Source organism: Stomoxys calcitrans, chromosome 5 (genome assembly GCF_963082655.1).
Source record: "Stomoxys calcitrans chromosome 5, idStoCalc2.1, whole genome shotgun sequence".
NCBI lineage: Eukaryota > Metazoa > Arthropoda > Insecta > Diptera > Muscidae > Stomoxys > Stomoxys calcitrans.
The window spans coordinates 137553556-137575603 of NC_081556.1; the positions used below are offsets into that span (position 1 = coordinate 137553556).

The window sequence follows — 22048 nt, forward strand, 5'->3', positions numbered from 1 at the left end:
GAAATTAATCGAAAAAACACTAAAAATAGAATCATAGATCAATCATTGGGAAAACTTTCACAAAGAGTTTGTAAAAGCTTTTGAAAGACAGAAAATAAATAAAAAAGTTAGAACATTAGACTTCCAACGACATCTACTGAAGAGCTTTCGGTTTATGATTGAAACAGCTAAGACTTTAATGTATTTTAACTTTAATATAAAAACCATTAAAAGTTGTAATGCTATAGGTTAAACCATGAACAACAGAATGTATTGACTCCTCAGAAAGTGTTCAAAAAAGCTCCAACATATATAGGGGAACAGTCGAATTCTCAGTTCTTTATATTAGAGAGAGCCGATGACAGAGGCTATTCTTGCTGGCAACTTTAAGTTATTTTTTCGTAAAATTAAGCCAAAGAGCCTATACACTTCTTTATCCATGATGAAACGGTGGATGAATTGCCTTCTTAAAATCTACTTCATGCACAAAAAGTGTACAACGAAGCTTTTACATTAAAAGCTTTCAAAAAAGCTTCACGTAGTAACAAATATAAAAGTCCATAGGCCTATAAGCATTGAAAATAGATTCATTAACTCAGCTGTTTACAATATAACACAAAAGCTTTTTGTAGATGTCGCTTCTTAAAATCTAATTCATGCACAAAAAGTGTACAACGAAGCTTTTACATTAAGAGCTTTTATAAAAGCTTCACGTAGTAAGAAAAAAAAGGCCTGTAAGCACTGCAAATAGTTTCATTAACTCAGCTGTTTACAATATGACTCAAAAGCTTTTTGTAGATGTCGCTTTATGTAAATTGTAGAATTGCCTTCTTAAAATCTACCTCATGCGCAAAAAGTGTAGAACGAAGCTTTTATATTAAAAGTTTTTATAAAAAGCTTCACGTAAAAACATGTCCATAGGCCGGTAAGCACCGAAAATGGATTCATTAACTCAGCTGTTTGCAATATAACACAAAAGCTTTTTGTAGAAGTCGCTTCTTAAAATATACTTCATGCACAAAGTGTGTAAAACGTAGCTTTTATATGAAAAGCTTTTATAAAAAGCTTCATGTAGTAACAAATATTAAAGATCATAGGCCTGGAAGTACGGAAAATAGATTCATTAACTCAGCTGTTTACACTAAAACTCAAAAGCTTTATGTAGATGTCGCATCTAGCCAAAGCTTTTTTGTTTCCCAATCCAATGCGTTCTTTGATTTAAGCAAAATTTTATTGATTTTTCGATTTTTTTCTTGTTTGATTCATCAAGGGAATCTCTTTACTAAAAAAGCTTTTAATCAAGCTTCTTAGAAGAGTAGAATACAAGGTCTTAGAAAAAGAGGGAGAGCAAATGAAAGAAAAATTCACTTTTTTACTCCAGCTAAAGAAGGTATAATCCAAACAAGTTCATCTATAGCTATTGAAATAGTTTACAAAACCGTAACGCTTTTTGAAGCCTTTTTTTTTTTGTTTAAACAACCTCACCCCAAAAAGTTGCATTGAAATCAGCTACTACCCATCTGTGCGTCTCAATGTTTAATGTAAAGGCGGTGGTGTTCGATCTGGCGATTTGGAAATCAACAGATTTTTCGGCACATGTTTGGTAATGAAATCTCTTTGCAGCAGTTGATTGTGCTGATGCTGCCGCTCCTCCATTTTGCGCCTGGGTGTTCTCCAGCGCAAATCACCATAGTAGCGATTATTCTTCAGTATCTTCAGTGTGGTATTGAAATCTCGCTTCCATTGACCATGGGGACAAGCGGTGGAAGTTCGCCAATCGGGCAGTGTAACGCCCAGACGTTGACACTCTCGCGCATAGGCGGCAAAACTGTCGCAATGGCACATGCCGGTGGGACAATCGCAAACATCCATCTTGCATGAATCGTGATAATTTTTGGGATTAACTCTACTATCACAGTAGTTGAATACTTCCGATTCACGCAGCGGACGGCACAGGGCATTCGATTTACGCTGCTTGCAGGTGGGTTCGGCGGCAATGTTCTCCTGTTTGCGTGAACATGCCTTGGGCCCACCCACCTTCCAGGAGTTGGCAAAACGCCAAGCCTCAGTGTGATTTACGCCATCGCGGCTGGTGAGATCATCACGAGTCCAGCCATTGTAATTGCCGCACAAGCCGCACATGCGATTCTTATAGCTGGAGGGCACAGTCACCTGCAGATAGTTATTGCCATCCCATTCTATGGTCAAACCCAGCTCGGTCTTGAGCATAATACTCTCCTTAAGCCTTTCTATGCTGGTTATGGATCCCGAGGCATAGGGCAGTGCCACTCGACTGCCATTAACTTTGACACGTTGCTTTTGGCCCAAATTCACCCGAACTCCTTTCATTTTCAGAGTAACCGTCTTGGCCCAAGACGACCGCTTCGTATGTCTTCCATCATTGGTCAAACGTATGGAGAAGGTTTTATCATGACAATCGGAGGCCAACAGATATTTACACGAACCCTGAAAACTAAAGAATTTGCCATCGAAAGTCTTGAAATGGGGATCACCGAAGACGGTGCAAGTGCCCGCTGTTTCAATGCACTGCGGACAACATTCTCCGGGCAGCACTTTCATCTCTTCATTGGAACGACACTTAATGGGGTTGCAGCGTCTTTCTGAGCAGCGTATGTTGCCACCGGTACAACGACATGATCGACAGGGACTTACATTCCAGGTGTCATTTGTTTGATACGTAACACCATTGAAAATACACTCCGAGCGAACCTCGGAGGTAATGCAGCGTGGACAACAACCATCCATTTCCTGGTACTCTGGCGAACATTCGAGTATGGGACAAGTCTTACGCTCACAAATGCTGGTGCCATTGCTGCAGGTGCAATTGGTGCAGCGATCGGGCATAAATTGGATTTTATCGTGGAAAAGTTTATTCGTAAAAATGCATTTGCCTGAAAGAAGAGAGAAAGAGAGGGGGAGAAAGAGAGATAATTTTAGTTTAAACCAAATAAAATATTGAGAATAATTAGATTTCTATAAAGTATAAATTTTTATGAATAAAGTTTTCCGATGTGGCAACACTGGTTTATAATATCAATGGCACTATCGATATTTTATTTTTTGTCTGAATATCGACTGATATTTTTTCTATCGATACTATTGGCAAAGTTAATTTTTTTGCAAAATCAAACAAATATAGGCGATCCACCCTTGAATGTATCCTTTAAGATACATTGCGCCTATAGAGGGCGCAACTTTCTTCCGATTAGGGCAAACATTTTTACAATGGTTTCTCTCATGACTTCCATCAGACTTTATAAAAATTTCGTTTTATTCGGTCTGATATCAAAAATTCTCGAAAACGGCTGAACCAAATTCTCACAGATTGTGTAGGATGGTCTGGAAGGAATAATAAGCCATACAATTTTTTGATATCGGTAGGGGGACGGGACCACCCAAAAATAAAAATAGACTAATCGGAACAATGTGGGACTCAAATGAAAGGTATTTGAGAGTAGAGTACTAACTTGATATTAACAAGTAAGAGCGTGCTAAGTTCAACCGGGCCGAATCTTATATACCCTCCACCATGGATCGCATTTGTCGAGTTCTATGCTCGGTATCTCTTTTTGACAAATAAAGAATATTGAATAAGAACTTTTATGCTATTGGAGCTATATCGAGTTATAGTCCTATTCGGACCATAAATGAATGCTGAACATTTTATAAGTCTTTGTGCAATGTTTCAGTTCATCCGGATAAGAATTGCGCCTAGTAAGGGCTCAAGAAGCAAAATCGGGAGATAGGTTTATATAGGAGCTGTATCAAGCTATAGATCGATTCAGACCATATTAGATACGTATGTTGAAGGTCATGAGAGAAACCGTTGTACAAAATTTCTGCCAAATCAGATGATAATTGCGCCCTCTAGAGGCTCAAGAAGTCGAGATCCCCGATCGGTTTATATGGCAGCTATATCAGGTTATGTTCCGATTTGCGCCATACTCTGCACAGTTATTGGAAGTCATAACAAAACACCTTATGCAAAATTTCAGCCATATCGAATGAGAATTGCGCCCTCTGTTGGCTCAAGAAGTCGAGATCCCAGATCGGTTTATATGACAGCTATATCAGATTATGAACCGATTTGAATCATACTTAATACAGTTGTTGGAATTGATGCCAAAATACTATGTGCAAAATTGCTGTCAAATCGGACGAGAATTGCGCCCTCTAGAGGCTCAAGAAGTCAAGACCCAAGATGGGTTTATATGGCAGCTATATCAAAACATGGACCGATTTGAACCAAGGTATCAAGTGGGCCGTCCCAAGTCTAATCCCCTCTCAAATAGGCATATTGGAAGATATTGACAATATGGGACTCAAATGGCAGGTATTAGTCTGTAGATTACGAATATTGTCCGGAAGAATCGTCCACCTTATTCCAAAAACACCACTCAAAAATGAAAGTAGACCGATGGGGACAATGAGAAACCCAAATGAAAGGTATTCGAAAGAAGAGTACGAATTTGGTCCAAGTACCTAGGGGGCCGCAACGACCCGAAAACCCACTCAAATTAGCAGTTAGGACGATCATGACAATATGGGACTCCAAAGCCCCTCCCCAAATTGGGAATATTTGCCAATCATGGCTGTATGGAGCACAAATAAAGGCCGGGTTCAGTTAGTTGTTTTAATATAAATCGATCTCCTGATTAGTATACCCTCCACCTTAGGATGGGGGTATACTAATTTCGTCATTCTGTTTGTAACTACTTGAAATATTCGTCTGAGACCCCATAAAGTATATATATTCCTCATCGCCGTGACATTTTTAGTCGATCTAGGCATGTCCATCCGTCTGTCTGTCGAAAGCACGCTAACTTTCGAAGGAGTAAAGCTAGCTGCTTGAAATTGTGCACAAATACTTCTTATTGGTGTAGGTCGGTTGGGATTGTAAATGGGACATATCGGCCCATGTTTGTGGTAGTAGTCGAGGAATATTGTGGTAGTAGTCGAGGAAAGCGTTGTGCCAAATTTTGGCAAGATGGGTCAATAAATGGGCATGCTGTGACTCTAGAAAGTAAAATCGGGCGATATATGCATGTGAGAGCTATATCTTAATCTGAACCGATTTCCATGAAATCCACCAGTAATGTCGAGAGTCATAACAAAAACCTTCGTGCCAAATTTCGAGAGAGTCAAATAACAAATGAGCACTTTATTGCAATATTTCTCAAAATCGGACGAACATATATATGGGAGCTATATCTAAATCTGAGCCGACTTAGAGCAAACTTCTCAGATATTGTGGTAGTCGTCGAGGAAAGCGTTGCGCAAAGTTTGGACAAGATTGGTCAAATAATGTGCTTGCAGTGGCTCTGGTAGTAAAAATCGGGCGTTATATATTTATAAGAGCTATATCTTAATCTGAACCGATTTCCATGAAATTCACCAGTATTGTCGAGAGTCAAGAGAAAATCCTTCCTAACAAATTTCAAAAGAATCGGTTAACAAATGACAATTTTTTTGCATTATTACTGCAAATCGGACGAACATATATATGGAAGCTATATCCAAATCTGAACCGATCTTTTCCAATTTCAATAGACTTTGTCTCTAGGCAGCAAAGCATGTCCGTACCATATTTTAAGACGATCGGATGAAAATTGCAACCTGTACTTTGTACACAAATTAACACGGGCAGACGGACAGACAGACGGACCGACAGACAGACCGACAGACGGACAGACAGACGGACATAGCTCAATCGAATCAGAGAGTGATTCTGAGTCGACCGGTATACTTATCAATGGGTCTATCTCTCTTCCTTCTGGGTATTACAAACAAATGCACTAAGATATCAGGGTATTAGTAGTTGTGTAGGGTATAAAAATTAGTAATGGTGTAGGGTATAAAAATTCAAAAATAAAACAAGGTGAGTTTGTAACTGCTGTAACTTTCTCAGATTTGCAAACTTTGGAATTTTTCAGACATCGATTTGTGAGGAAAATCTCTTTCCGTAGAGGTGCTGTATTAAGCAATACTGTAAAGTTTTCCGTAGAAAACATCGCTTAAACCAATTTTTTTTTTGGTGTAAAAATTCAATGTCATTTTCAAGGCCAAAAATGTTGTAGCTCCTTCATTTTTTCGAATTTCCAAAATTTTCCAGCATTCAGCAATTCGAAATTCGAAGAAGATTCGCATAATGAACAGAATTACTTAAAATTTCACATTTTATTTTTTTTGCATTTTTTTAGCAAAGGCTAACCCCTTATGAAAATTTGCAATTTTTGATACGCAAAAAGTTTTTGAGTTGAGTACACAGTATTGATAATAATGGCAAAAAATTCGGATTAGTACAACTCCTATGTATTTTCTTCAAAAAACAAGCTCAAAATCGTATAATTATTATTCGAAAAATGCAAAAAAAATCAAGATGAGTTTGCAATTGCTGTACCATCTTTTGTTTTGTGAATTTCAAAATCCTCAGGACACCGTTGGATTCCTGAAGAAAATCTCTTTCCATGATGGTATGGGACGAAGCAATACTCGTCTCTGTTTCCTTGAACCTCATTTTTAATACAATATTTGCAATCTACTCCCGAAAACCTTTTTTTTGAATACCATATTGTCATGATGGTCTAATATGTCCACTTGGGTTTTGGATTTGGGGTGGCCCCCTTGGCAATTAGACCCAATTTTTTAAAATTCAATGGTCATATTCATACTCTACTCTTGAATACGTTTCATTCGAGTCCCATTTGGTCCCGATCGGTGCACTTTTGATTTTAGGCGGTTTTGGGCTTGGGAAAGCTTCCTAGATACTTGGGTCCAATTTTTATTTGGGGCGTCGCCCGAATTACTTAGATCTAATTTTTGACTCCACATTCGTATTCTACTCCTGAAAACCTTTGACTTGAGTCCCATATTGTCCCGATCGGTTTATTTTGATTTTTTGTGAAATTTTTGGGGTGGTTTTGGGCTTTGGATGGCTCGCTGGGTACTTGGACCCAATTTTAAATATCATGTTCATACTATACTCCCAAATACCTTTTATTTGAGTACCATATTGTCCCGATCGCTCCACTTTTGATTTTGGGCACTACTTTTGGGGCCGTTTTGGGCCTGCGGCGGCCTCCTTTGTACTTGGACCCAATTTTTAATACCATATTCGTGTTTAACTCCTAAATACCTTTCACTTGAGTACCATATTATCTCAATCAGTAAATATGCCCTGCTGGGGGTTTTGGAGTGTAGGGAGGCCCCTCATGACCATATTGTCATGATGGTCTAATATGGGTTTTAGATTTGGGGCGGCCCCTTGGTAATTAGACCATATTTTTAATATTCGATGGTCATATTCATACTCTACTCTTGAATACGTTTCATTTGAGTCCCATTTGGTACCGATCGATCCACTTTTGATTTTGGGCGGTTTTGGGCTTGGGACAGCTCTCTAGATAGTTGGGCCCACTTTTTGTTTTGGGCGGTACTTTTGGGGCAACACCCGAAATATTTGAATCCAATTTTTGACACCATATTCGTATTCTACTCCTGAAAACCTTTCACTTGAGGCCCATATTGTCCCGATCGGTTCATTTTGATTTTTGGTGGTATTTTTGGGATGATTCTGGGCTTTGGGTGACTCGCTTGGTACTTGGACCCAATTTTAAATATCATGTTCATACTATACTCCCAAATACCTTTTATTTGAGTACCATATTGTCTCGATCGCTCTACTTTTGATTTTGGGCTTTACTTTTGGGGCCGTTTTGGGCCTGCGGCGGCCACCTTTGTACTTGGACCCAATTTTTAATAGCATATTCGTTTTTAACTCCCAAATATCTTTCATTTGAGTCCCATTTCGTTCCAATCGGTTAATATGTCCTGCTGGGGGTTTTGGGGAGTAGGGATGCTCCTCAGACATCACGGAATAAATTCTTATGTCAGATTTGTATTCTACTTTTAAACACCTTCCATTTGAAATCCATATTGCGCAAAGCGGTAAAAGTGTTCTGTTGGGTGGTGTTTTCGTGGGGGTGGGGTCCCCCTGACACTTCGTGTGACATTTTTATGCCAAGTTTGTACTGTACTCTTAAATAGCTTTCATTTGATGCCCATATTGTCCCAATCGGTTAACATGTCCCTTCGTGTGGTTTTGGGATGGGGCGTCCCCCCAGGATCCCAACATTTTATACCAAATTCGTGTTTTTGGTGTACGTTATGGTAAAGTTCGCTTAAATCAGTGAACCCATATCCCAGATTTGGCGTTTTTGAGAATATTGGTAAGGGGGAGGGTCCACACCACTTCCTCCACCCATGGATATCAAGCAAGTAAAAGCGGAACCCACCACCATGCATTCTGCTAAAATATTTATACAAAATAAATTTAGTTGAAGGGCAAAATTTTATTCTACATATCTAACTTCTGCCAAACCAGCAAAAATTAAAGCTTCTAGGAAATGAACAAGGCTGATCGAGAGACCGGTTTACATGGGAGCTATATCAGGTACATAGCCGATTTGGACCGTACTTTTCACAATTGTTGGAAGTCATAACAGAACACTATGTGTAAAAATTCAGTCAAATTGGACAAAAATTGCGGCTTCCAGGGGCTCAAGAAGTCAAATCGGGAGATCGGTTTATATGGAAGCTTTACCAGTTTATAGACCGACTTGGACTATACTTGGCACAGTTCTTGGAAGTCAGAACAGAACACTAGAGGCAAAAACTCAGCAAAATGGGACAAACAATGCGGCTTCCATGGATTCCAGATGTCAAATCGAGAGATAGGTTTATATGGGAGCTATATCAGGTTATAGACCGACTTGGACCGTACTCAACATAGAAGTCTTAACAAAATATCTCATACAAAATTTCAGTCAAATCGGACAAAAATTGCGGCTTCCAGGGGCTTAAGAAGTAAAATCGGGAAATCGGTTTATATGGGAGCTATATCAGGTTATAGACCGATTTGGACCGTAATTGGCACAGTTCTTGGAAGTTATAACAGAACACTGTGTACAAAATTTCTGCCAAAATTTCATCAAAATCGGCTTAGATTTGGATATAGTTCCCTTATATATGTATCGCCCGATTTGCACTTAAATGGTCGTAGTAACTACAATTTTCAACCGATCTGCACAAAATTTGACACAGATTGTTTTGTTACTGATCTTAACCCATCTGCAAAATTTCATCAAAATCGGCTCAGATTTGAATATAGCTCCCATATATATGTATTCCCCGATTTGCACTTAAATGGCCGTATGAACTACAATGTTTAACCGATCAGCACAAAATTTGTCACCGATTGTTTTAGTACTGATCTTAACCTATCTGTAAGATTTCATCAATATCGGTTCAGATTTGGATATAGCTTCCATATATATGTATCGCCCGATTTCCACTTAAATGGCCGTAGTAACTAAAATTTTCAACCGATCTGCACAAAATTTTGCACGAAATTTTTTGTTACTGATCTTAACCTATCTGCAAGATTTCATCCAAATCGGTTCAGATATGGATATAGCTCCCATATATATGTATCGCCCGATTTACACTTTAAGAGACGTAGTACCCGCAAATTTCAACCGATCTGCTCAAAATTTGCCAAAATTTGTTACTGATCTTAACATATCTCTAGGATGTCATCAAAATCGGTTCAGATTAGGATATAGCTCCCATATATATATATCGCCCGATTTGCACTAATGTTGCCGTATTTATAAAATTTTTCAAACTATCTGTTCTGAGTTTGTTTTTGTATCAAAATGCAAATATTTCATTCTCTTTCTACTCTTTACAACTTACCCGGCAATGGTATAAATTCCCTTTGTTCCGTACACCTTGGACAACATTCATTGGGTAGCAGCTTCTGTTTCGATACTGGACATTGTAGCACTGGGCATGTTTTCTTGGCGCAGGTCAATTGATTATCCTTACACTGACAGACCAAGCAACGATCGTCGATCGAGGCGACAACCTCTTGGCCCTCCAAAATGATTTGTCCATTGATCTTGCAACCTACAAAAGAAGAGGTGAGTGGGGGGAAGAAAGAAAGGCAAATAAAACAGTGTTAAACATGTTGAAAATTATAAACAAGCCAAATGTTGAAAACTAAAGAACAAATAAACAAGGAGTTGAACCGAAAACAACAACATGTCAGAGAACATATTTCAACATGTTGTTTGGTTTCTGTGCTTTAAGTTAATTATAAAACTTAAATGGGGATAATGAGGCAGTTCATGTACCATGGACATTTGGACAATGTAAAGGAGCATGTGAAAAGAAAACAGTTGTCAGAGTAGACTTGGCATTGAGCTATGTTTTGATATAAATAAGTTGGTACAAATGGCATAAATTGCTTAGAAAAAAAATTTTAACTTGATTACTACAACTTAAGGAATGTCTTAGAATATATACAGTGGCACAAAAAAGTCTACATACACCACTCAAAAAATGCTTTATATAAAACGAAATTTTTATAACAAAAACTTTTTCCGCTAAATATCGAATGTAGCTAAAATTGTTCCCCATTGTGACCATTGGTAAAATTAGAAAACACAAATGGGGCTATATCATATCCTTATTACGTGAATGTCAGTTTACGTAGCTGTCATTTACGAAAAGGTATGAAGACTTATCTGTGCCACTGTACATGTTTTTGTTACTTCGTTATTGATTCAATATTTTCTTAAAAATTTAATTCTTGTCTTATTATTCCCACCACCGAAGGATGGGGGTATATTAATTTTATATATTTATATATATTATTATATATATATATTTTATATATATTATATATTTTATATATATTAATTTTGTCATTCCGTTTGCAATACATCGAAATATCCATTTCCGACCCTAAAAAGTATATATATTCTTGATCAGCGTAAAAATCTAAGACGATCTAGCCATGTCCGTCTGTCTGTTGAAATCACGCTACAGTCTTTAAAAATAGAAATATTGAGCTGAAACTTTGCACAGATTCTTTTTTTGTTCATAAGCAGGTTAAGTTCGAAAATGGGCTATATCGGACTATATCTTGATATAGCCCCCATATAGACCGATCCGCCGATTAAGGGTTTTAGGCCCATAAAAGGCGCATTTATTGTCCGATGTCGCCGAAATTTGGAAGAGTGAGTTAAGTTAAGCCCCTTGACATACTTCTGCAAGTTGGCCCAGATCGGTTCAGATTTGGATATAGCTGTCATATAGACCGATCTCTCGATTTAAGGTTTTGGGCCCATAAAAGGCGCATTTATTATCCGATATCACCGAAATTTGGGACAGTGAGTTAAGTTAGGCCCCTCGACATACTTCTGCAATATGGCACAGATCGGTACAGATTTGGATATAGGTGCCATATAGACCGATCTCTGGATTTAAGGTGTTGGGCCCATAAAAGCCACACTTATTGTCCGATATTGCCGAAATTTGGGACAGAGAGTTGTATTAGGACTTTCGACATCATTCTTCAATTTGGCCCAGATCGGTCAAGATTTGGATATAGCTGCCATATAGACCGATCTCTTGATTTAAGGTTTTGGACCCATAAAAGGCGCATTTATTGTCCGATGTCGCCGAAATTTGGGACAGTGAGTTTTGTAAAGCCCCTCGATATACTTCTGCAATATGGCTCAGATCAGTTCAGATTTGGATATAGCTGCCATATAGACCTATCGCTCGATTTAAGGTTTTGAGCCCATAAAAAGCGCATTTATTATCCGATGTCGCCGAAATTTAGAATAGTGAGTTGTTTTAGGTCGCTGGATATCCTTATTTAATTTGGCCCAGATCGGTCCAGATTTGGATATAGCTGCCATATAGACCGATTGCTCGATTTAAGGTTTTGAGTCCATAAAAGGTGCATTTATTATCCGATGTCGCCGAAATTTGGGACGGAGAGTTAAGTTAAGCCTCTTGACATATTTCTGCAATTTGGCCCAGATCGGTGCAGATTTGGATATAGCTGCCATATAGACGGATCTCCCGATTTAAGGTTTTGGACCCATAAAAAGCGCATTTATGGTCCTATGTCGCCGAAATTTGGAACAGTGAGTTGTTAAGTTATAAAGTTCGGCCCGGCCGAACTTAATGCCTTTTTACTTGTTCTTAGTTACCATGCCTGTCTGTAGGGTATTATCATCCCAATTCAGTCTTAGCATGGTGAAATCACGATTTCAATGTTTTTTTTCTTTGCAACAGCAAACATCAGCAAAAAAATTTAAGGAAAAAAAAAACACAATGCCTTGCATGACCGCACACAGAATTTTTTTGGGAAGTACATAAACATGAATGGGGAAAAGAGTATGTTAAAGAATTTGTCCAAAAGCTGTTGTTTGTTTTCTCGTTGCACATGCTGATGTTGATCCAAACCGTTGTCAACCTCTTAAAACTTGAATGGATTCTCTCTTTGGCATGTCATTATGAATGGTTCAATAAGAATGAAAGTTGCACCTACCCTGACACGATGGACAACATTCTCCTGGTCGTGGTTTGGTCCATTGATTGTCATCACATTGCGTATAGCATTTCATTTCTGTTGCTGTCACAACACTGCCCACACATTTGTATGACTTGCAAGGATCACGGGGATCGGTCCATTCTGAACCACTGGCATACGATTTGCCAAGGAACATGCAACCTAGAAAGGGAAGAAGACATGATTTTATAGGATTTATATGGTCAAGGGTTTTAAAAGGTGAGGAGTTGTGTTTAGAACTTACCTCTACATTTATTACAACAAGAATCGGAAGTTTTCTTTTCCAGCAAATAACAATCATCGATGGGCGGACAAAAACCTTCACATTTAACAAAGCCATTCTGAAAGAAAGAGAAGAGAGAGAGAGAGAGAGAGGAGATGTTATTACAGATTTTTGTTGTTCAGTGACTTATAGCAAAATTTGATTAGAAATATTATAGACATACTTCTTAAATTAAGTTTTTTGGTCACGTTAGTCATTCAGGTACGACTTTAAGGATAAATTGCTCATTTGTGGGAAAAAGGAACCAAAAGATTCTTTAAAAGATTAGATGAAGGTTTAAAATGTTTAATAGGAATATTTCCCAAAGGATTATGAAATTGACCTCGTTTCAGTTTACTACAAAATGGGGTCAAAATTTATCCTCAAACTAAGTTATCATCAAAACTTTTGTTTCATTTCAATAACATTGCCCACCCCATAATTTTTTATGGTCCATCGATAATACAATGAATGCCTTAATTTGTTGCAAAAATATTGGCCATCGCCTGTAGCCCAATCCATTTCCAGCCTCATCCAATCATATACAAATGCTGCTAATCAAATAGCCACTTGGTTAGGCTAAGACTTCAACATACCACATATCGTATGAAGTTTATGGACACAACTATAAGACTTCCAAGGAGGCTATGTCGATTTTTATTATCGCACATAAAAATGTGTTTAAACACAGAGCCAAAAATTGTTTAAATCATAATTTAAATAATTTGTATCGATGTAAACAAAAAAATCGATATACAAACGCTGTTGCTACTCCATACAGACATAAAACTACCGAAACTTAATTTTAGAAGGAAAAAAAAAAACCCAAACAAATCAGCATAAAACTCATAAATTTTTCTTAAAAATAAGAAAAACAAAAAAATCGCTTTGCATAAACAACACAGCCATGGTAAGAAGTGAGCTGGCAAAAAGTTTTGCAATTGCTTAAAGCACTATTGGAAATACACTCAAGGAGAGATGCCTGATGCCTTCGATTCGGTGGGGCATATAATGCCTTATATCTTAATGTTGGCCTGTGGAAGATGGCGGGGGTTTTTTGCCTATGGCTCGGCAATGGTGAAGTGCAGCTGGCATGACGCACTTCATTTAATTTCAAATTTTAAGCCATTTCTAACAAGCCGCTGTATGGACTGATGGGGTATATGTATGGTGACCAAGGACAGTAGTGTTGGAGAATGGCAAAAATAAAATATTTTCAATTTTTAAAATTGAAAATTGTAGTTACTATGGCAATTTTAATGCAAATCGGGCGATACATATACATGGGAGCTATATCTAAATCTGAACCGATTCTGATTAAATTGTGCACATATGTTAAGATCAGTAATAAAATAATTAGTGCCAAATTTTGTGCAGATCGGTAGAAAATTGTAGTTACGAGGGCCATTTAAGTGCAAATCGGGCGATACATATATAAGGGAGCTATATCCAAATCTGAACCGATTTTTATGAATTTTTGCAGATATGTTTAGATCAATAACAGAACAATGCCTGCCAAATTTTATGCAGATCGGTTGAAAATTGTAGTTGCTACGACCATTTAAGTGCAAATCGGATGATACACATATATGGGAGCTATACCTAAACCTGATTCGATTTTGAAGAAATCTTGCAAATATGTTAAGATCAGTAACAAAACAATGCCTGCCAAATTTTATGCAGATCGGTTGAAAATTGTAGTTACTACGGCCATTTAAGTGCAAATCGGGTGATACATATATACGGGAACTATATCGAAATCTTAACCTATTTTTATGAATTTTTGCTGATATGTTAAGATCAATAACAAAACAATTCGTGCCAAATTTTGTGCAGATCGGTTGAAAATTGTAGCTACTACGGCCATTTAAGTGCAAATCTGGCGATACAGATATATGGGAGCTATATCTTAATCTGAACCGATGTTGATGAATTTTTGCACATATGTTAAGATCAGTAACAAAACAATCCGAGCCAAATTTTGTGCAGATGGGTTAAAAATTGTAGCTACTACGGCCATATAAGTGCAAATCGGGCACTGAACCGATTTTTATCAAAATCAATAGCATTCGTCCTTGGGCCAAAAAAGTTATATGTGCAAAGTTTCGTGATGATTGGACAACAAATACGCCCTACACTTTGATTACAAAAATACATAGACTCACAGACGGACAGACGGACATGGCTAAATCGAATCAGAAAGTGATTCTGAGTCGATCGGTATACCTATCAATGGGCCTAGCTCTTCTCCTTCTTAGCGTTGCAAGGAAATGCACAAACTTATAATACCCTGTACCACAGTGGTGGTGTAGGGTATAGAAATGAACATGAACTCTAAAACAAGTAAAAGGAGTAAAGTTCGGCCAGGCCGAACTTTGAATACCCACCACCTCGGGTATCTATGTCAACCACCATTCGTCATAGTCCGGTGAAATATGCGTAACTTATGACCTCATAGCTGCTATATCGATACATGGACCGATTTGGACCAAATTTGGCACAGACATGGAGCGTTCTAATAAGTACAAGTCATTTTTCAATTTTCTACAGCGAAGAATTGTTATTTTTGGTACCAATCTGAACCATATACGACGTCAATGTCGAAAAGCCTAACATAAGTCACTGTGTCAAATTTCAAAGAAATCGGATTATAAATGCGCCCTTTATGGGGCCAAGACTTTAAATCGAGACATCAGTCTATAAGGCAGTTATATCTAAATCTGGACCGATCTAGGCCAAATTCCAAAAACATGTCGAGAAGACTAATGCCAAAGGGCCTAGCACAACTCACTGTCCCAAATGTTTGCCTAGTTGCACAATAAATGCGCCTTTTATGGGTCCAAGACTTTAAATCGAGAGATCGGTCCATATGGCAGCTAAACTCAAATCTGGACCGATCTGGGTTAAAATAAAGAACGATGTTGAAGGCTTTAACATAACTCACTATCCCAAATTTCGCCGTTATCGGGCAATCAATGCGCTTTATATAGGCCCAAAATCTTAAATAGGGTTATCGGTCTATATGGCTATATCCAAATCCGGACCGATCTGAGCCAAAATGCAAAAAAATGTAGAGGAGCCTAACACATCCCACTTTCCCAAATTTCGGCATTATCGGGCAATAAATGTGCCTTTTATGAGCCCAAAACCTTAAATCGAAAGATCGGTCTATATGGCAGCTATATCCAAATCTAAACCGATCTGGGCCAAATTTATGAAGGATGTTGAAAGGGCTAACTCAACACACTGTCCCAAATTTCGGCGACATCGGACAATAAATGCGCCTTTTATGGGCTCAACACCTTAAATCGAGATATCGCTCTATATGGCAGCTATATCCAAATCTGAACCGATCTGGGCCAAAATTATGAGGGATGTTGAAAGGGCTAACTCAACACACTGTCCCAAATTTCGGCGATATCGGACAATAAATGTGGCTTTTATGGGCCCAAAACCTTAAATGGAGAGATCGGTCTATATGGCAGCTATATCCAAATCTGAACAGATCTAAACCAAATTGATAAAGGGTGTTGACACCATTATCACAACTCTCTGTCCCAAATTTCGGCGACATCGGACAATAAATGCGCCTTTTATGGGCTCAAAACCTTAAATCGAGAGATCGGTCTATATGGCAGCTATATCCAAATCTGAACCGATCTAAACCAAATTGGTGAAGGGTGTCGAAGGCCCTTAACCAACTGACTGTCCCAAATTTCGGCGACATCGGACAATATATGCGCCCAAGACCAAAAATCGATAATTCTGTCGATATGGCTGCTATATCCAAATCTGTACCGATATGGGTCAAATTGCGGAAAGATGTTGAGGGGCCAAATTTCGGCGATATCGTACAATAAATGCGCCTTTTATGGCCCCAAAACCTTAAATCTAGAGATCTATCTATATGACAGCTATATCCAAATCTAGACCGATCTGGGCCAAATTGCAAAAAAGGTTTCGAAAAGCCTAACGCAACTCACTGACCCAAATATCGGCGAAATCGGACAATAAATGCGCCTTTTATGAGCCCAAAACCTTAAATCGAGAGATCCGTCTATAGGGGTCTATATCAAGATAAAGTCCAATATAGCCCATATTCGAACTTAACCTGCTTATGGATTATAAATGAATCGAATATTGAAGACCATAATAGAAGCTAATTTTCAGCAAATTGGAGAACTGCGCCCTCTATAGGCTTAAGAATTATTATCAGGAGATCGGTTTATATGGGAGCTATATCAGGTTATGAACCCATCTAGACCAGACATGGCGCAGTTGTTAGGAGCCATAGCATAACATCTAGCGCAAAAATTCGGCCAAATCGGATAAGAGTTGCGCCCTCTAGAGTCTCAAGAAGTAAAGATCCCAGATCGGTTTATATGGCAGCTATATCAGGTTATGGACTGATTTAAACCATACTTAGAACATTTGTAGGAAGCCACAACAAAACACCTCATGCAAAATGTCAGCCAAATCCTACAATAATTGCGCCCCCTAGAGGCTCAAGAAGTCAAGATCCCAGATCGGCTCATATAGCGACTATATCAGGTTAAGAACCGATTTGAACCTCTCACCATTCACATTTACGTTGTGATTCGCATTCATATTTGAAGAACTACGCTCCAATGATGCTACCAGCCCATAAACCGCACCAAGCTGTGACTTTTGCTAGATCCATTGGTAGCTCTTGCAATGCTTCTGGCTGATCTTCACTCCAAATCGACAATTCTGCTTATCTGCGTACCCATTGAGTCAAAAATGAGCCTCGTGAATTCGAACGAGGTATGGATCGGATCGGATAATATTTGGATATAGCTGCCTTATTCAGCGAATTCAGAGACTTAGGGCCATAAAAGTCGCATTTATCAAACGATTTCTCTGAAATTTGCAACAGTGGGTTGGACAGGTCCTCTCGATATTCCAACCGAATATGGTCCACATCGGACCACGTTTGGATATATGAAGGTGTAATATAGACCGATCTGCCGATGTAGGGTCTTAAGCACATAAAAAGTGCATTTTCGATTTGACTGAAATTGGGAACTGTGAGTAGCAGTAGGGCACCTGATATCCATACGGGGTGTGGTCAAGACTGGTTCATATTTGGATATAGCTGTCATATAGATCGATTTGTGGATTCAGAGTCGTAAGCCAATAAATGCCGTATTTATTACTCACTAACTTCGTTGAAATTTGGAACAATGAGTTGGATTGGGTACCCGATATTCGAACCGAACATGATCCGCATCAGACAACACTTGGATATAGCTGACATATAGGTCGATCTGATGACTTAGGCTCTTGAGCACGCAAAAGGCGCATTTATTATCCAATGTAGCTCAAATTTGGAAAAGTGAGTTGGATATGAAGGCCACCGTAGCGCAGAGGTTGGCATGTCCGCCTATGATGCTGAACGCCCGGGTTCGAATCCTGGCGAGACCATCAGAAAAAAACATTTTTCATCGATGGTTTTCCCCTCCTAATGCTGGCAATATTTGTGAGGTACTATGCAAAAAACTTCTCTCCAAAGAGGTGTCGCATTGTGGCACGCTGTTCGGACTCGACTATAGAAAGGAGGCCCCTTAACATTGAGCTTTAACTTGAATCGGACTGCACTCATTGATATGTAAGAAGTTAGCCCCTGTTCGTTAATGGAATGTTCATGGGCAAAATTTGCATTGCATTTGCATTTGAGTTGGATTAGGCCACCCGATATCCGAAACGAGTATAGTTAACAGCAGAATTTATTTAGATATAGCTTTCATATAGACCGATATGCTGATTTAAGGTTTTTAGCACATAAAGAGAGCATTTAGTACCGGATTTGACTGAAATTTGGAACAGTGAGTTACGCTAGGCCAACCGATACCCGAACAGATTGTGGTTCACATTATTTGTTATTTGAATATAGCAACCGTCTAAACCGATTTGCCGACTTAGTGTCTAACGCTCCTAAAAGCCTCATTTATCAACCATTTTCTCTCAATTTTGAATCTATTGGGTTGCCCAAAAAGTAATTGCGGATTTTTCATATAGTCGGCGTTGACCAATTTTTTCACAGCTTGGGACTCTGTAATTGCATTCTTTCTTCTGTCAGTTATCAGCTGCTACTTTTAGCTTGCTTTAGAAAAAAGTGCAAAAAAGGTATATTTGATTCAAGTTCATTCTAAGTTTTATTAAAAATGCATTTACTTTCTTTTAAAAAATCCGCAATTACTTTTTGGGCAACCCAATAATACTACACTTAGAAGTTAGATGATAGATGATGATAGACGAAAATAGTTTTATCAACAAGTAAAAACGCATTAAGTTTGGCCGGATATGTCCAGATAGACCCAATATGGTTATAGTAGAGTTTTAATAAAATAAGATCCATGGTACTGGGTATTCAAAGTTCGACACGGCCGAACTTAATGCATTTTTACTTGTTATGTTTTATTTAATTTCATCTTTTAGTACATTTTCTAACTTTTTTTGATAATCTTTCCTTCAAATCACTGTTCACGATCATGATTTAAATCGAAATGATTACAAAAACACTCACATTTGTATGCTTCAACGATAGCTGCTTTGCGAATGAGTTCACTGGACGCGCCACGTAGAGAGCGCGAGAGCCTACTTCGATTTTTGGCCACAGAGCTCGTTTAATAAGATTTATGCAAATTGCAAATGATTTTTTGGCGAACAAAAATCGTATAAATAATATTTGATAGATGCCTAAAGTTTAAGTCTTAAATAATACTCAACAAATGATAAGAAACACACACGCCGATCACAAAAACCACTTTTCGAGTCAAGCTTCACACCAAAAAATTAAAAAAAAAAAAAATACCAAAAAAAAAGAAAAATAGAAACCGCTGGGTGATTTAAGATTATTTTGTTTGGACTCACAACAGATCCATTGGAATGGCAATGTCTTATTTTAAAATTAAATGCATTTATTAAAACATAGTTACGAAAAACTCAACGAATATATAAATCATGCTCCAATGAGACTGAAAGCTTATATTTTTATTTAGAATAAATAGGGGTTTCACCAAATGAAAAAAAAAAAACGATTAAAGATAAAATTGCAGGCAAGTAAGGCAAAGGAAAAAATTAAATTTTTTTTGTTATTTTTTTACATTTTTTGTAAATTGCCAAAATTAGATTTTTGTAGAAAATTTTGTCAAAATTGTATTTCTCTATCAGTTATGAAAGCCTACTACAGGCCGGTCATGAATTTATGATAACTTTAGTGGTTTTTTTTCAAAGCGGAGTCGAACTTAATGACCATGAGAATTATGTTTAGCAGAAAGATTTGATTATTGAAAAGTTACTGCAAAGAAATTGCCTGATCAACAGATCTTGGAAATTGACATAGCAGTCACTGGTATACATTCCGTTTCGAAAGCTGGTTAGACTTCCTTGTTCACTACCATCGCTTGCTCACATCCACATGATTGCTGAGGCTTCCGACTACATCCATAGAAAAAATCAAGCACGGCTTTGACAAAGTGGCCACATTCGTTCATAAAAGTGAATCAACACATATATGTTATTAGATCACCAACAAATATTTATCAACCAACAACAGTAATGTTGAATAAAACGTCCACAGACGTTCACATTCCGACCACTGCTAGTGCAAAGTTTATTTCAAGATAACAAAAAGATTTTGTGTGCTGATGAGTATTAAACCTGTGTTCCATCAATCTCATTGATGTTATTAGATCAACAACAAATATTTATCAACCAACAACAGTTATGTGGAACAAAACGTCCACAGACGTTCACATTCTGACAACTGCTAGTGCACAGTTTATTTTAAGATCACAAAAAGATTTTGTGTGCCGATCAGTATCGAACCTGTGTTCCATCAATCTCATTGTGTGTTTACCGACGCCTTACCACATTGCGCCACGGCAGGGCTATACACATACAAGGTTTTTTAAGAGTCATTTAAATTTAAGGTTGGTATACATACACATTCCGAAGGGATGATGTCCACAACGGCGATTGCATGAATCAACAACGCTTGTTCACAAAATCATTCACGCTTGTTGACAATATTTTCAAGAACGCCCATGTATGATAATGGCAACGTTGGCGCATGATTTTGAAATATATTTTTCCTATCTGTGTATACAGCTAATTGTTGTGATACATAAACCATATCCGATGAAATTCGCATATGTGATGCTAAAAGATCATAGAGAACAACATCCTAATGACCATGAGAATTATGTTAGGCAGAAAGATTTGATTTTTGAAAAGTTACTGATCAAAATATTTTTTGACATAGACATAGCAGCCACTGGTATACGTTCCGTTTCGAAAGGTGTCACCACTTTGGAGAAAAAACCATTAAATTAAATTTTTATACTCTGCATCACTAGTGTGGTACAGGGTATTATAACTTAGTGAATTTGTTTGTAGCATCCAGAAGTAAGAGAGATAGACCCATTGATAAGTATACCGATCGACTCAGAATCACTTTTTGATTCGATTTAACTATGTCCGTCTGTCTGTCCGTCAGTCTGTCCGCCTGTCAGTCCGCCTGTCAGTCCGTCTGTCAATCCGTCTGTTTGTTCGTTTGTCTGTCTGTCCGTCTGTTCGTCTGTCTGTCCGTCTGTCTGTCTGTCCATCTGTCTGTCCGTCTGTCTGTCCGTCTGTCTGTCCGTCTGTCTGTCCGTCTGTCTGTCCGTTTGTCTGTCCGTTTGTCTGTCTGTCGGTCTGTTTGTCCATCTGTCCGTCTGTCTGTCTGTCTGTCCATCTGTCCGTCTGTCTGTTCGTCTGTCTGTCTGTCTGTCCGTCTGTCTCTCTGTCTGTCTGTTCGTCTGTCTCTCTGTCTGTCTATCTGTAGGTCTGTCTGTCTGCCCGTCTGTCCGTCTGTCTGTCCGTATGTCCATCCGTCTGTCTGTCTGTCCGTCTGTCTGTCCGTCTGTCTGTCCGTCTGTCTGTCCGTCTGTCTGTCCGTCTGTCTGTCCGTCTGTCTGTCCGTCTGTCTGTCCGTCTGTCTGTCTGCCTGTCTGTCTCCCTTTTTTGTCTGTCTGTCTATCTGTCCGTCTGTCTGTCTGTCCTTCTGTCTGCTCGTCTGTTTGTCCGTCTGTCTGTCTGTCTGTCCGTCTGTCTGTCCGTCTGCCTGTCCGTATGTCTGTCCGTCTGTCTGTCTGTCCGCCTGTCTGTCCGTCTGTCTGTCCGTCTGTCTGTCCGTCTGTCTGTCCGTCTGTCTGTCCGTCTGCTTGTCCGTCTGCCTGTCCGTCTGCTTGTCCGTCTGCCTGTCCGTCAGTCTGTCCGTCTGTCTGTCCGTCTGCTTGTCCGTCTGCCTGTCCGCCAGTCTGTCCGTCTGTCTATCTGTCTATCCGCCTGCC

General features: G+C 38.7%; 1 protein-coding gene across 3 annotated transcripts in view; it reads right to left on the reverse strand.

Annotated features, from left to right (window-relative positions):
* Nucleotides 1-1274: 1274 nt before the first annotated feature.
* The window catches only part of LOC106082328 (BMP-binding endothelial regulator protein), a 193413-nt gene continuing 172639 nt past the window's right edge, over nucleotides 1275-22048 (reverse strand). For 2 of the 3 annotated variants that reach the window (XM_059370529.1, XM_059370530.1), the window contains exons 4-7: nucleotides 12675-12771; nucleotides 12410-12592; nucleotides 9757-9969; nucleotides 1276-2891 (exon numbers count right to left, since the gene is read on the reverse strand). In XM_059370529.1, coding sequence (XP_059226512.1) covers nucleotides 1516-2891; nucleotides 9757-9969; nucleotides 12410-12592; nucleotides 12675-12771 — 1869 coding nt within the window. In that variant the 3' untranslated portion in view covers nucleotides 1276-1515. Of the gene's footprint in view, nucleotides 2892-9756; nucleotides 9970-12409; nucleotides 12593-12674; nucleotides 12772-22048 lie in introns of all 3 variants that reach the window. The other variant, XM_059370531.1, reaches the window with a different exon arrangement.